General features: G+C 39.2%; 1 protein-coding gene across 2 annotated transcripts in view; it reads right to left on the reverse strand.

The window, feature by feature from the left end:
- Positions 1-872: 872 nt before the first annotated feature.
- LOC116075756 (zinc finger protein OZF-like) overlaps positions 873-12,086 on the reverse strand; it is a 24,940-nt gene continuing 13,726 nt past the window's right edge. For both annotated transcript variants that reach the window (XM_031349091.1, XM_031349092.1), the window contains 3 exons: positions 5,263-5,389; positions 4,996-5,050; positions 873-4,194 (listed from right to left, as the gene is read on the reverse strand). In XM_031349091.1, coding sequence (XP_031204951.1) covers positions 2,784-4,194; positions 4,996-5,050; positions 5,263-5,389 — 1,593 coding nt within the window. In that variant the 3' untranslated portion in view covers positions 873-2,783. The remainder of the gene's footprint in view (positions 4,195-4,995; positions 5,051-5,262; positions 5,390-12,086) is intronic.

Raw genomic sequence — 12,086 nt, forward strand, 5'->3', positions numbered from 1 at the left:
AACTTCATATATACATATACCTTGTCTTACAATAATAAAGGACATGAGCTGACTGCAGTCATGTATTTTCATTGGCATAACTGACTTACCTGCCTTATGATATAAACAAATTTTTAAAATAACATGACAATGGGAAAGCAAAAGAGCAGGAGTGAAGGACATAGCCTATGCTCATAGCAATGTGATAAGTTATATTTACTGGTATCATGATTAGGGGCAGCAGGAGTGCTGCAGTGTGGAGGTAATACGCATACATACACACAAAAGCAGCAAGTACTACATAGCTCAAATGAATGGTCTGTTACAAAATACACATGGGTTGATGTTTTTAACGAACTTTATACTAAGTAACTAAGGCAATGTAACACTGTAGGCCAAGAGTTAAGTGCTCACCATTTTGTTTTAGATATATATCTCACTCATCCCCCCCCCCCCCATTTACCAGGATTTATCAGGATGCAATCTTATGGAATCTAGAAAGCACTGGAATTAATGGAAAACAGAGTTCAGTATATTATAATGAAATTCTGAGTTGACAGCAGGGAAACAAGCCCACACAATTGGGTCTGAATGCCCAGCAAAGTGGCAGTTGGAAAAGTAAGTAATTCTCTTCAGTAACTAGGATAGATTAAAAACAGTGACATCCTGGACAGCTGTCTGAAAATTCAAACATAATCTGAATCATAAAAACACATTCACCACCTTTTAAAAATAAGATTAACTTGTACTCATGAATTACTACTTCCTTTGTGTCACAATCTTCCAGGTGAGACCAATTCCAAAAGATAGAATAATATTCGATCACAAAGTATTTTTAACAGAAACACCAAACTACATTAAAATGTAATAGTTCATTTAAAACAAGTATCAGGCAGGTTTAAAAAATTGCATTTAATGAAGAATAACACCAACATTAATCTTACTAGAAAAGATTACTAGGACTCACACATTTTATTGGAATAAACTGTCTTATTTTTGACCAGAAAACTTTTTTTTTTTCTTTTGGTTTTTCGAGACAGGGTTTTTCTGTGTATCCCTTGCTGTCTTGGAACTCACTCTGTAGACCAGGCTGGCCTGGAACTCAGAAATCCACCTGTCTTTGCCTCCCAAGTGCTGGGATTAAAGGCGTGTGCAACCACTCAGCCCAGGAAACTATTTACATCAGCATGTATACTTGTCTTAATGAACAATGAAAAACTTGCAATAAAAGTTGAACAACATAAACATAAGGTAAAAATTACATGTTACACATCAGTTTCAAACTCTTGAATGTGACAATGGGTTTTAACATAAAAAAGATAATTCAATTTTAAACTATGCTGAATATGAAAGGGTAACTGAAGGTCCTTTCTGAGTCAATGGGAAAGTTAACACTATTTAATATACTTACTAGAAAACAGCTCAAAAATGTAAAAGGAAAAGAATGTATAAAGATCAGCCAGGTGTAGTGGCACACACACTTTTCTACTTTCAGCAATTGGGAGGCAGATGGGCAGGCAGATCTCTGCAATTCAAGGCCAGTATGGTCTCCATAGTGAGTTCCTGGAGAGACTGTGTCTCAAAAACCAAAAAAAGAAACCCCAACAGGACAAAAATCCTATTTGGGGCTGATGGACGACAAGGCTCAATGAGTAAAGGTGCTTGCTAAGGAAGCCTGGTGGGGAAGCAACTCTTGAATGTTCTCCATACCTGTGTTGTGGCACACACACATACAAACATACTTGTACAAAATAAATAATAAAATGTCAAAAACTTATTGGAAGAAAATACACATTAAAACTACAAAATATATAAAATCTATGTAAGAATGTTACTCTCAAGTATGCACCTAAATGTAAAGAAACTTTAAAATAATATTATGAAAAAAGAACATGTCATAAAATAACAGCCAGAAAAATACTAACAACAAGTATACATTCGGAACTTTACAGGAAACATGATTACTCAAAATGTATCTAAAAATTAAATATACTGGATGATTATAGATACATTTGAATTTAACAAATCTAATACAGTCTTCTAACAAAGAAATTGCACTACCTGTTTTAAAAAACAGCAGCCATTAAATTGAAATTCAATTAATTTACCAAACAGGCTTTTATCACCAAAATTCAAGTGGTTTCTTTATGTAGTAGCTACTGTTGCTCCTTACCGTGTGTCCTGGGGTTTTCAACTGTGGACTTGAGTTCTTGTCCTGTCCCAGTTTTCCAGCCACTGAAGAATACAGGCAGGCGAAATAATGCCAAAGCTATTTTATTTGTCACACCATACTTAAAAAGTTTTTCAGTTATTTTAAGTATACGCTTAAGAATGGAACAAAAAATAAAATCATTTATTACAGTTTTTAGTGTATTTCAGGTTTTCAGTAATAGTTTACAAAAAAATTGCCCACTTCTTCACATTTCTTACTTATATAATATTGAACTACATGAAAAAATGTAATGACTCTTATTTAAAATGTATAATTTTCTTTTATTTTGTACAACGACAATTTCATTTGGTTAGAAATGATACTTCTTAAATCTCCCAAGCATTGCTCAAACCCTCCAGGTAGCCTAAGGTTGTTGTAATTCTCTAACCTTCCATTACCCTAGTGTGGGAATAAAAGGCATGCACCAACAAGCCTGGTACAACAGGTTTTATATCCTACGTATACTTGCAATGTAAGTAAAAATTACACAGTTGCTCATATTCTCTTGGTTTCTCTCCATACTTCCTTCTTATCTTGCAATAACAGCAAGCTGGATATAAAGACTGTCAAATGATTCACATTGGTATAAGTTCTATCCACTAGATTTCTTTTCACTGTGAGTTCTTTCATGTTGGTGAAGATATGTAGAACATGTGAAGGCTTTCCCACATTGCTTACATACATACGGTTTCTCTCCAGTGTGGTTTCTTTCATGTATTTGAAGAGATTTCGAAAAAGTGAATGCATGCCCACATTGCACACACACATAGGGCTTTTCTCCAGTGTGAATTCTTTCATGATTGTAACAAGCCCTATGTTGGATGAAGGCTTTCCCACATTGCTTACATGAATAAGGTTTCTCTCCAGTGTGAATTCTTTCATGTTTGTGAAGGTATGTGGAACATGTAAATGCTTTTCCACACTGCTTACAAACATAGGGCTTCTCTCCAGTGTGAATTCTCTCATGAATGTAACAGGCACTGGAATAGGTGAAGGCTTTCCCACAGTGCTTGCAGGAGTAAGGTTTCTCTCCAGTGTGAATTCTTTCATGGATCAGAAGCTGAGAGGAACGAATGAAGGCTTTCCCACACTGCTTACAAACATAGTGCTTCTCTCCAGTGTGAGTTCTCTCATGATTGTTACGGGTTGTGGGATCACTGAAGGCTTTTCCACAATGTTTACATAAATAAGGTTTCTCTCCAGTGTGAATTCTTTCATGTTTGCGAAGGTACGAAGAACGTCCGAATACTTTCCCACACTGCTTACATGCATAAAGTTTTTCTCGGGTGTGACTTCTTTCATGTTGGAGAAGGTGGTAAGAATGAATACATGCTTTCCCACATTGTTTACATACATAAGGTCTGTCTCCAGTATGAGTTCGTTCATGGTTATAACAAGCTCTTGGATGAATGAAAGCTTTCCCACAATATTTACATGCAAATGTCTTCTCTCTGGTATGAATTTTATAATGTTTGATAAGGTGACTGGAATTAACAAAGGCTTCTCCACACTGCTTACACACAAATGGTTTTTCTCCAGTTTGGATTCTTTCATATGACTGACCATAGCTACATGTCATGAGAGCTGTTTCAAGTTGCTTGTATTCATGGAGGTTATCTTCAGTATGTGTTGTCTCATAATCTTGATCAGAAGTGAGACTCCTGCAGGGGTCATTAGATTGTTTATTTCCATATGGTTTCTCTTTGGAAGGATTCTCATAGGTAAGAAAAGAGTCAGAATATGCAAAATCTTTCCAACGTTTCTTATGCTTAATAGGATTTTCTACCCATTTCTGATACTTATATGGTTTCTCTACAGTTAGAACTCCGAGGTGCACTTCTGACTGTGAAAGACCAATAACATCATTTTTACTTGCACTGTTTTCATATACTACTATTCCAGGAGGCATGTACTTATTAACAATATGCTCTTGAATCTGTTGGTGCGTTTCTTTATACTGAATACCACGTTCAAATTCATAGAATCCTTCAACCACGAGAGTGCTGAAAAAAAAAAAAAAGAATTCTACTGTAGTCTTATGGCTAACCCAGAGAAGTTGGAGGCTTGGCACTGTGCCACACTTGTTATTGCAATACTTAGAGGGTAAAGGTTGAGGAACTGCAAGTTTGAGGTCAACCTAGCAGCACAGAAAGACCTCATACTAAGGGAAAAAAAGGTATTGACTTTACTACCACAATTTATAAACCTGAAGGGACTGAACAGTGAGCTATAGGCCTGAGAGCATCATACAATCTTCTTAGTTTCTCTAATATTGCCATCTCCTAAAATAATCCACACATACATTACAAAAAGAATGGTGAAAAACACTGCAGATACACAGGGGTTTAATTTGCTCATTTCATGCTTTGTTCTTTACTTATCCTTATTTCATGGCTAGCTTGTATTTGGCAAACATGGTCTTTACCAAGTTACCAAAATTGAATGTTCATTATGCAAAATTATCAGGCTTTATGGAGTTGACATAGCTAAATATTTTTAATGTAATTTCATGAAGGTGTGTCATAATATTTCCCAGATATGTTTTATATTCAAAGTCTAAGAATATATTAAATATTATATTAAATAAAGGAAAGTTTCTGTATAATGAGAGAATTGGAAAATGTATCATATGGTGTAAAGGACATTGTGCAACATTCCATTAGAGTTGGGATCCCCCAATTCTGAATAGTAATGTTTAATGCAGTTCACATTTAGCTGTAAATTTGGATTATTTACTTGGGTCTCAGATTTCCTATTACTTTCAAGTATTTGATGTAAATTCCTTTTCTTTGAGCATACATTACCTCAGATTTCTCCTAATATTTTGGTAATCTTCAGTACTGTCTTCCTCAGTTTTCCCTGAAAGGTAAACCCCAAAAAAGTATTATTCAACATTACATTAAAAATCATTACATTCTAGTTCCTCCCTACACCCCGTGGTACAATGTAACAAGGCATACAATATTCACCAATATCTTTCAGTATTTCAAATTATGCAAGTACACAGATGAACAAGAAACAGTTATTTTTCTGAATGAACAAGGGAAAGTTATCATGCTGTATTTTTTTACCTATGGAGATCAGGTTGCTAAAGGTTTCCTTCATCACATCTCTGTAGAGCTCCTTTTGATAAGAATCCAACAAAGCCCACTCTCCTAAGGTGAAGTTCACAGCCACATCCTCAAAGGTCACTGGTTCCTAAAATAATCCACATACATTTACAAGACTAATGGTGGAAAAACACTGGAAACATAGTGTGACATGATTCCTTCACTTCATGATTTGTTCTTCATATATTCCCTATACATCATTGTTAGCATTACTTTTAGTATTTATAAATAGTAAATAGTCATTTACTATTCATTCTAACTCTCATACTGTTACACAATTCTAATGCTAATATGGAACACCAGAACATGACTATCTCTTGTGATGTTAGCCTCAGTACTCTCTGTATACTGCATCTTTATCAATTTGGAATCCTTTAGAGTAGACACCGGCTCTAGGGAGCCTGTAGAGTTAGTAGAAATGTCTATTTGTCAATAATAGTTAATCATGAAGACTGAGGACACTCATTGGAATAGAAACAACCAACTTAAGGGTAAAGGGGGAATCACCGCCATGCAATGTTTTATAACAATATAGTATTTTAAGTACTCCTAATATCTTTCCAACTTTTTGCCTATTTCTGACATGCTAAGAGATTTTCTCTGATCAAAAGCCAATGGAAATCTGGATGAACTCTTTCTTATCAAGACTGAGAATGTGCCAGGCATAGTGGTGCATGCCTTTAATCCCGTACTCAAGAGACAGACGTGGATCTCTGTGAATTCAAGGCCAGCCTTACTTATATAGCAAATTCCAGGACCCTCAGAGCTATATAGTAAAACCTTGACAAAAAAGAAGAAAGGAAGAAAGGGAGAAAGAAAGAGAGAAAGAGAGCTGCTGGCAGTGGGTAGCTGCTGGAAGATGGAGAAGCACTCTTCTCTTAGGGTGTGGTCACTGGTAGTTTCCTGTGCTCCAGTGGATGCTACCATACCAGTGCACATATGGGCTGTATTAAATGAGCTTAATGGCTTATAAGGAAGGAAAAAAAAGATATGCAGTTTGGGAGAGGGGCATGTTAGGAAGGACATTCAGGAAGTTAGAGGTGGAAAATGGAAGGCAGCTAAGATCTTTACTTTATTATGCATACAATTCTCATAAAATAAAATAATATAAACAGTCTCGTCACTGGTATGATGGATAACATGAAACATCTGCTGTCAAAGTGTTTTACACTAAGGCCAGATGAGAAAGCTTGCTGCCAAATTGGCAACCTCAGTTGTATCACTGAAAGAAGAGAACCAACTTCTGAAGGCTGTCCCTGACCCCCACTCTCTGTGTTCCAGATGGATGATAGCATAGCCATGCATTATATGGGCCCAATCCATTGAAGGCATTAGCACTTCTGGGTAAGTGGTCCTGGGTTGTATAATTAAGCAAAACAACTTTCATTCTATGAGGCCAATACCATAATAAGAATACAAGGTCATAATAGAGGAGAAAACTCTTACAAATAGAAAGTTCAAAATCCTTCTGAAATAACAGATTCCATATGAGTATGTATGCGTCATATATATATATATATATATATATATATATGCATATGTGTGTGTTTGTAGCTACCAAACATACCAACGCACATGAATATATAAACATACAAATAATCAAACCAATGAAAAACCAAAACCCACTTATAGTTTTACTGAAGACATCTTCAAGAATGGTGTGCACTAGGTTCTTAAAGAGCTGTATGGGTCAGAGTCAGTCTTCAGACCAACTTTCATTTAATTCTAAAGAAGATTCATCAGGGAAAATTTCTATTCTAGTATATGAATATTATAAGTTTTATTGAAGAATGTCAATAGACAATGACACAAGGATAACAAATTTCTCAGAATGTCTTCAGCACTCCTTGATATATCACTCTGTGTGTGTGCACACATATACACACACACACATATTCAGTAAATGTAACATTTTTTTTCTAAATGCAAATTAGAGTACAAAGTCACATGCAGGGGCAAAATGCCTCAGAAGGTAAATGTGGTATCTGCCTGCCTAGAACTGGTCTACAGCTACTAAGTCATAATTAGTGTTTGCTACAGGACTAAGCTACTAAAGGAAAAGATGGAGCTGCCCCCAAAGAACTATTACTAAACAGGTCCACTTCCCCCACATCCTAATAACCTTCCTCTTCTCCCACCTCTGCTGGGTAATAGACTAAAAGGGAGGTTGAACCCTTATCAAAAATGTTACAAAAATTTACAAAAAGTGTCACATTTCACCACTTTTCTCCCTCATCTTCCCTAGTAGTTACTCCAGAAATACACAAATTAATACCACTGGTCATTAATTTTGGAATTCTTAGCAAATTAGTTATTAATAAATCTTTGAAGTATGATTTTTTTTTTTTTTTAGAGCATAGAAACTGCAGGAAACTGTGTGTTTCATTATGAAATTTTGATACATACATTCTATAGACCTGGACTGAAAAGTCTGGTGCTCCTTCAGAAAACACATTTATACCCACTTACATGCCAAGAATTTTTTAGTTTGGTCTCTTAATCTTCTTTTTTTTTTTTTTTTTTTTTTTTTTTGGTTTTTCAAGACAGGGTTTCTCTGTGTAGCCCTGGCTGTCCTCAAACTCAGAAATCCACCTACCTCTGCCTCCCATGTGCTGGGATTAAGGGCATGCACCACCATCACCCAGCTTGTTCTCTTATTCTTACCAAAGAAGTCTCAATCATCATGTATCTAATTTCTTTTCCTTCCTTCCTCCCTCTCTCCCTTCCATATTCCTTATTTTATAAGGCTACACAGAGAAACCCTGTCTCAAAAAACAAAATTATAAGTTCCTTGAACTTCCTTGACACTCAAATAATTAGACATCCTAATTGTTTCTCCAAGATTTTATCCAATTTGATATTGACGTGCACAGGTGGCTTGTCTCTGTGTTTTCTCGTAGAGAAGTTCTCTTTCTCTCACCCTATGTTCTCTCCGGAAGCAAGAGCGGTGGGGTGTGCAGACAACTTGCCCCCGCGCTTTCTCGATTTCTCGAAGAAGTTCTACTTTCCCCTGCAGTGAGATCGAGGCTTCCTCTCCCTCCCTGGTCGTTCAGAGAGGACTCAGTCTGGCATTGGAATACTGCTGAACCCGCTTCCATGAAGGTACCCCTTAACGAAAACACCAGATGCTAGCTTGAGTAGACAAATGGCCACTCCCTAGCTTCTGTATCACCGAGGCTGGCATTCTCACTGATAAAAGGCTAAGCACTTCCAGCTGCAGCTGGTGCTTGTCCTTGGAAGAAAAACCCAAAAGCCAAACATCCTTGGGTAGATTTAGGTCTCACGTTTCGATCATGAAAGGGAGGTAATAAGGTTACAGATAGCAAAAGCCAGCCATACAACACACATTAATTCCTGATACGCACCATAAAATTACTCCTTAGGTCAGAAGAATTACCCTCCCAGCCGTGGGATTCCAACCTGCCACCTGAACAAACAAGTATCATGTCTGAAAAATGACTTGCCTTGTCACCTCCCCAATCACCCTAAAAATCCAAAGAATCTCAAACTATGCTGTATATAAGTGCCAAGCCTTCTAGGCTCCGGGCCACAGTTCTGTCCAGTGTGGTGAAAAGGTTAGCGATCCGAGTCTGATTTGGGGTTTCCTCGGAATGGGAGTACAACAATATGCTTGGATTCAGTTAGTTAAGAGTTGTGAACTGCCAGGCGGTGGTGGCGCACGCCTTTAATCCCAGCACTTGGGAGGCAGAGGCAGGCGGATTTCTGAGTTTGAGGCCAGCCTGGTCTACAGAGTGAGTTCCAGGACAGCCAAGGCTACACAGAGAAAACCTTCTCGAAAAAAAACATTAAAAAAAAAAAAGTTGTGAACTTTTGGAGAGTTATGCTGACTTCTTTTTCGTATTTATTATCAAGTTTTAGATTGGCATATGTACATTGTGTTACTCTAAGGAAACAGATGTTTGAATCCAGCCATCTCTAGACAGCTTATTCATCTTGCTCCTAGAATCAAACTAAGTTCATGTTCCCAGGCCTAGGTGGCCCAGATAAACCCAAACCACAAATGTCAATGCGCTCGGATAGGCTGGCTCTGAACAAGGGCAAAAACTACAATGGAAATATCCTTGTACATTACCTGCGATTGGTCGAGACTATACCCCCCCCAACCTGTGATTGGTCGAGACTTATATACCCCCCCAACCTGTGTTCTGTGCCTTTATAAATGCTCCTGTTCTTTCCCTTCCCTGACTCGGTTCAAATTCCTAGCTGGCTACCTCCCAGAACACCCAGAATAAAGCTTTCATTTTAAGCTTCTTAGTTTCTGAAGCAAGGTTTCTAGACTTCTTCCTGAACCCAACAGGACTGTCAAGGCCACGCAGAGAAACCTTGTCTTAAAAACCAAAAGCCAAAATGAAACAATATTGTAAGCTTCTTGAACTTCCTGGACACTCAAATAATTAGAAATCCTAATTCTGAGGGGAAAGGCTTCCCCAGTGAAGATGTTATAGCTCTGCGGGGCTAGGGTTGGGGGAGGACGCTTGGCATTGGGGTTTCCCTAAAGCAAATGTTACATCTCCAAGGGGAGAGGCTTCCTGGCAGTCTGGAGGCAAGAAACACCACAAAGTCATAAGGTACAACAAACCTCACACAAAGAGATTTATTAGGAGAGGAAAATCCAGGAGCATGGCTGCCTCTGCTCGGGTAAGAAGCAGCAGAGGGCTGAAGAGAAGACAGGGTTTATATAGCTTTTCTTGGGGGGGTGGGGGATTGGAGCTTTATAGGAAGATATTTCCAGGGTGGGGATTGGTGGGATTTCAATCCAGAGCTTGGTTGGCTGCCTGCATCTGGAGGGGTCAGGTGTGTTAGACCCAGAGTTCTGTAGGTAGAGTCTGGCGGTTGCAGGTCCTTAAGGGTGGGGGCCTGGCCGCTGATTCGCCTCAAGGATCTTATACACATATGGATAAATTTGTTTTATTTATGTAAGCAATTTATTAGTGAGTAATCTTTTCTTGAGGTCTCAGTCATGACATGGTATACATCTACACACAAAAAATTAATAAATGTAATTATTTAATTAAAAAATGTGCTAACCTCACCTACATAGCACATATATCACAGTAATATTACATCTTTCACCAGTAACCCCAAAGGCCAGAAAAGTATGAAACGGTGTATTTTAAACTCTGAAAGAATGAACTACCCACTGAAATGGCTAAATTCATGAAAGGTATTTTTTAAAAACAGAGTGAACTAGAATGACTATTCCACACAAGCAAAAGCTAAAGCACCTCACAATAACCAGACACGAAAATGAACACAACCCTTGGCAGAACCTTTGAGATGCAGTCAAGACTAAGGACTCTAGCCAGGGAGGGAGGCAGGGGGGCTAACTGAAGACCTTTACCTCTCCCTCTGCTCTTCCAAATCCAAAGCCAGTCCATCCCCAGCTCGGCAGCAGACCACCTGCTGTGGCCTGCCTTCTTTCCCCTGAGCCCATCTCCAGTGATTATACACAAACTTCCCTCCCTTTGATTGCTTTGTTCCAGTCGCCAGCCCCAACAGGCATTTCCTGGGAACCCACTGGGCACTCCAATGGAGGAAAGGAAGACGACTAATCCATACCTTCACCTCTCCTCTGATCCTCCTCATGCCCAGGTATGCAGCAGACCACCTAACGCAGCCTCTCCTCCCCCACCACCCCAGTGTACCACACAGATCTTCCTCTCCAAAGTGCCTTCCTCCAACTCATTGTTTTGTCCCAGCAACCAAGCCCAGCAGGCTTTCCTGGAAACCCACTGGCCACTCCAGCTAGGGAAGCAGGTAGGCTAACTGCGTATCTTCATTTCTCTCTCTGGTCTTCCAAATCCAATCCTCTGCCCTCTCATGCCAAGCCCTGCAGCTTCCCCTTCCTCTCTGTCTCCTTCTCCAAGGAATCACACAGATCTCCTCTCAAACTTCCTTGGCCCCACTCGTTGCTTTAGTCCAGCCCCCAAATCCAAAAGACAGTCTCTGTTAACCAGTGGGCCACTCCAGCCAGAAAAGCAGGAAGGCTAAATGAATGCAGACCTTCACCTTTCCCTCCATTCCTCCAAGTCCAATCCCCATGCTTATCCCCAGCTCTGTACTCCGGAACTAAGGCTGTCCCACAGCCAAACCCTGCCCAGGAGAGAGCTGGCCTTGTCTGGAGTGCTGACACAGGCTTTCAGGCCCACAGGAGGTAAAAGTTCCAGTCAGACAGCAAGACCAATTAATACCAGTGTTGCAACATTTTCTCTGTCCAATCACATTAGGGTAGTGACAGGCCTGTGATTGGACAGGAATAGAGAGGTGGATCTAGTGTGTGAAGAAGAAAAAGGTCAGAGAGGAGGAGGAGAAGGATCTTCATCATGGAGGCAGACAATGAGGACGAGTCAGATCCGGAGTGGCTAGAAACAGGCTAAGGTTTTTACAAAATAGATTAATTGGGTTAAAATATTGTCTTTATTATTTGGTTCTGAAATTATTGTACTGACATCTTGTAAATTGTGATCTTATTATATAAACCTGATTGGATATTAAAGCCCTTAAGAGTCATGCATTACTTACCAGATAGTAGGCGCTAGCAAGATGAATGATTGTGGGGATGTGTAAAGCATTGCATGTGAGTGAGATGTTGCTGCTAGCTGGGAGAAAATACCAAGAGCCTGTCGCAACAGTGTTGAGGCCGGACGGTGCCAGCATTAGAATGTGAACTAACTAGTACCCTCAGAGCTCCCAAGCTCTCAACCACCAACCAAGGACTGCACATGGAGGGGTTTGATTGTTCTGGCAGCATGTGTATAGTAGAG

The sequence above is a fragment of the Mastomys coucha genome, unplaced genomic scaffold (genome assembly GCF_008632895.1).
Source record: "Mastomys coucha isolate ucsf_1 unplaced genomic scaffold, UCSF_Mcou_1 pScaffold4, whole genome shotgun sequence".
NCBI classification, from domain to species: Eukaryota; Metazoa; Chordata; class Mammalia; order Rodentia; family Muridae; genus Mastomys; species Mastomys coucha.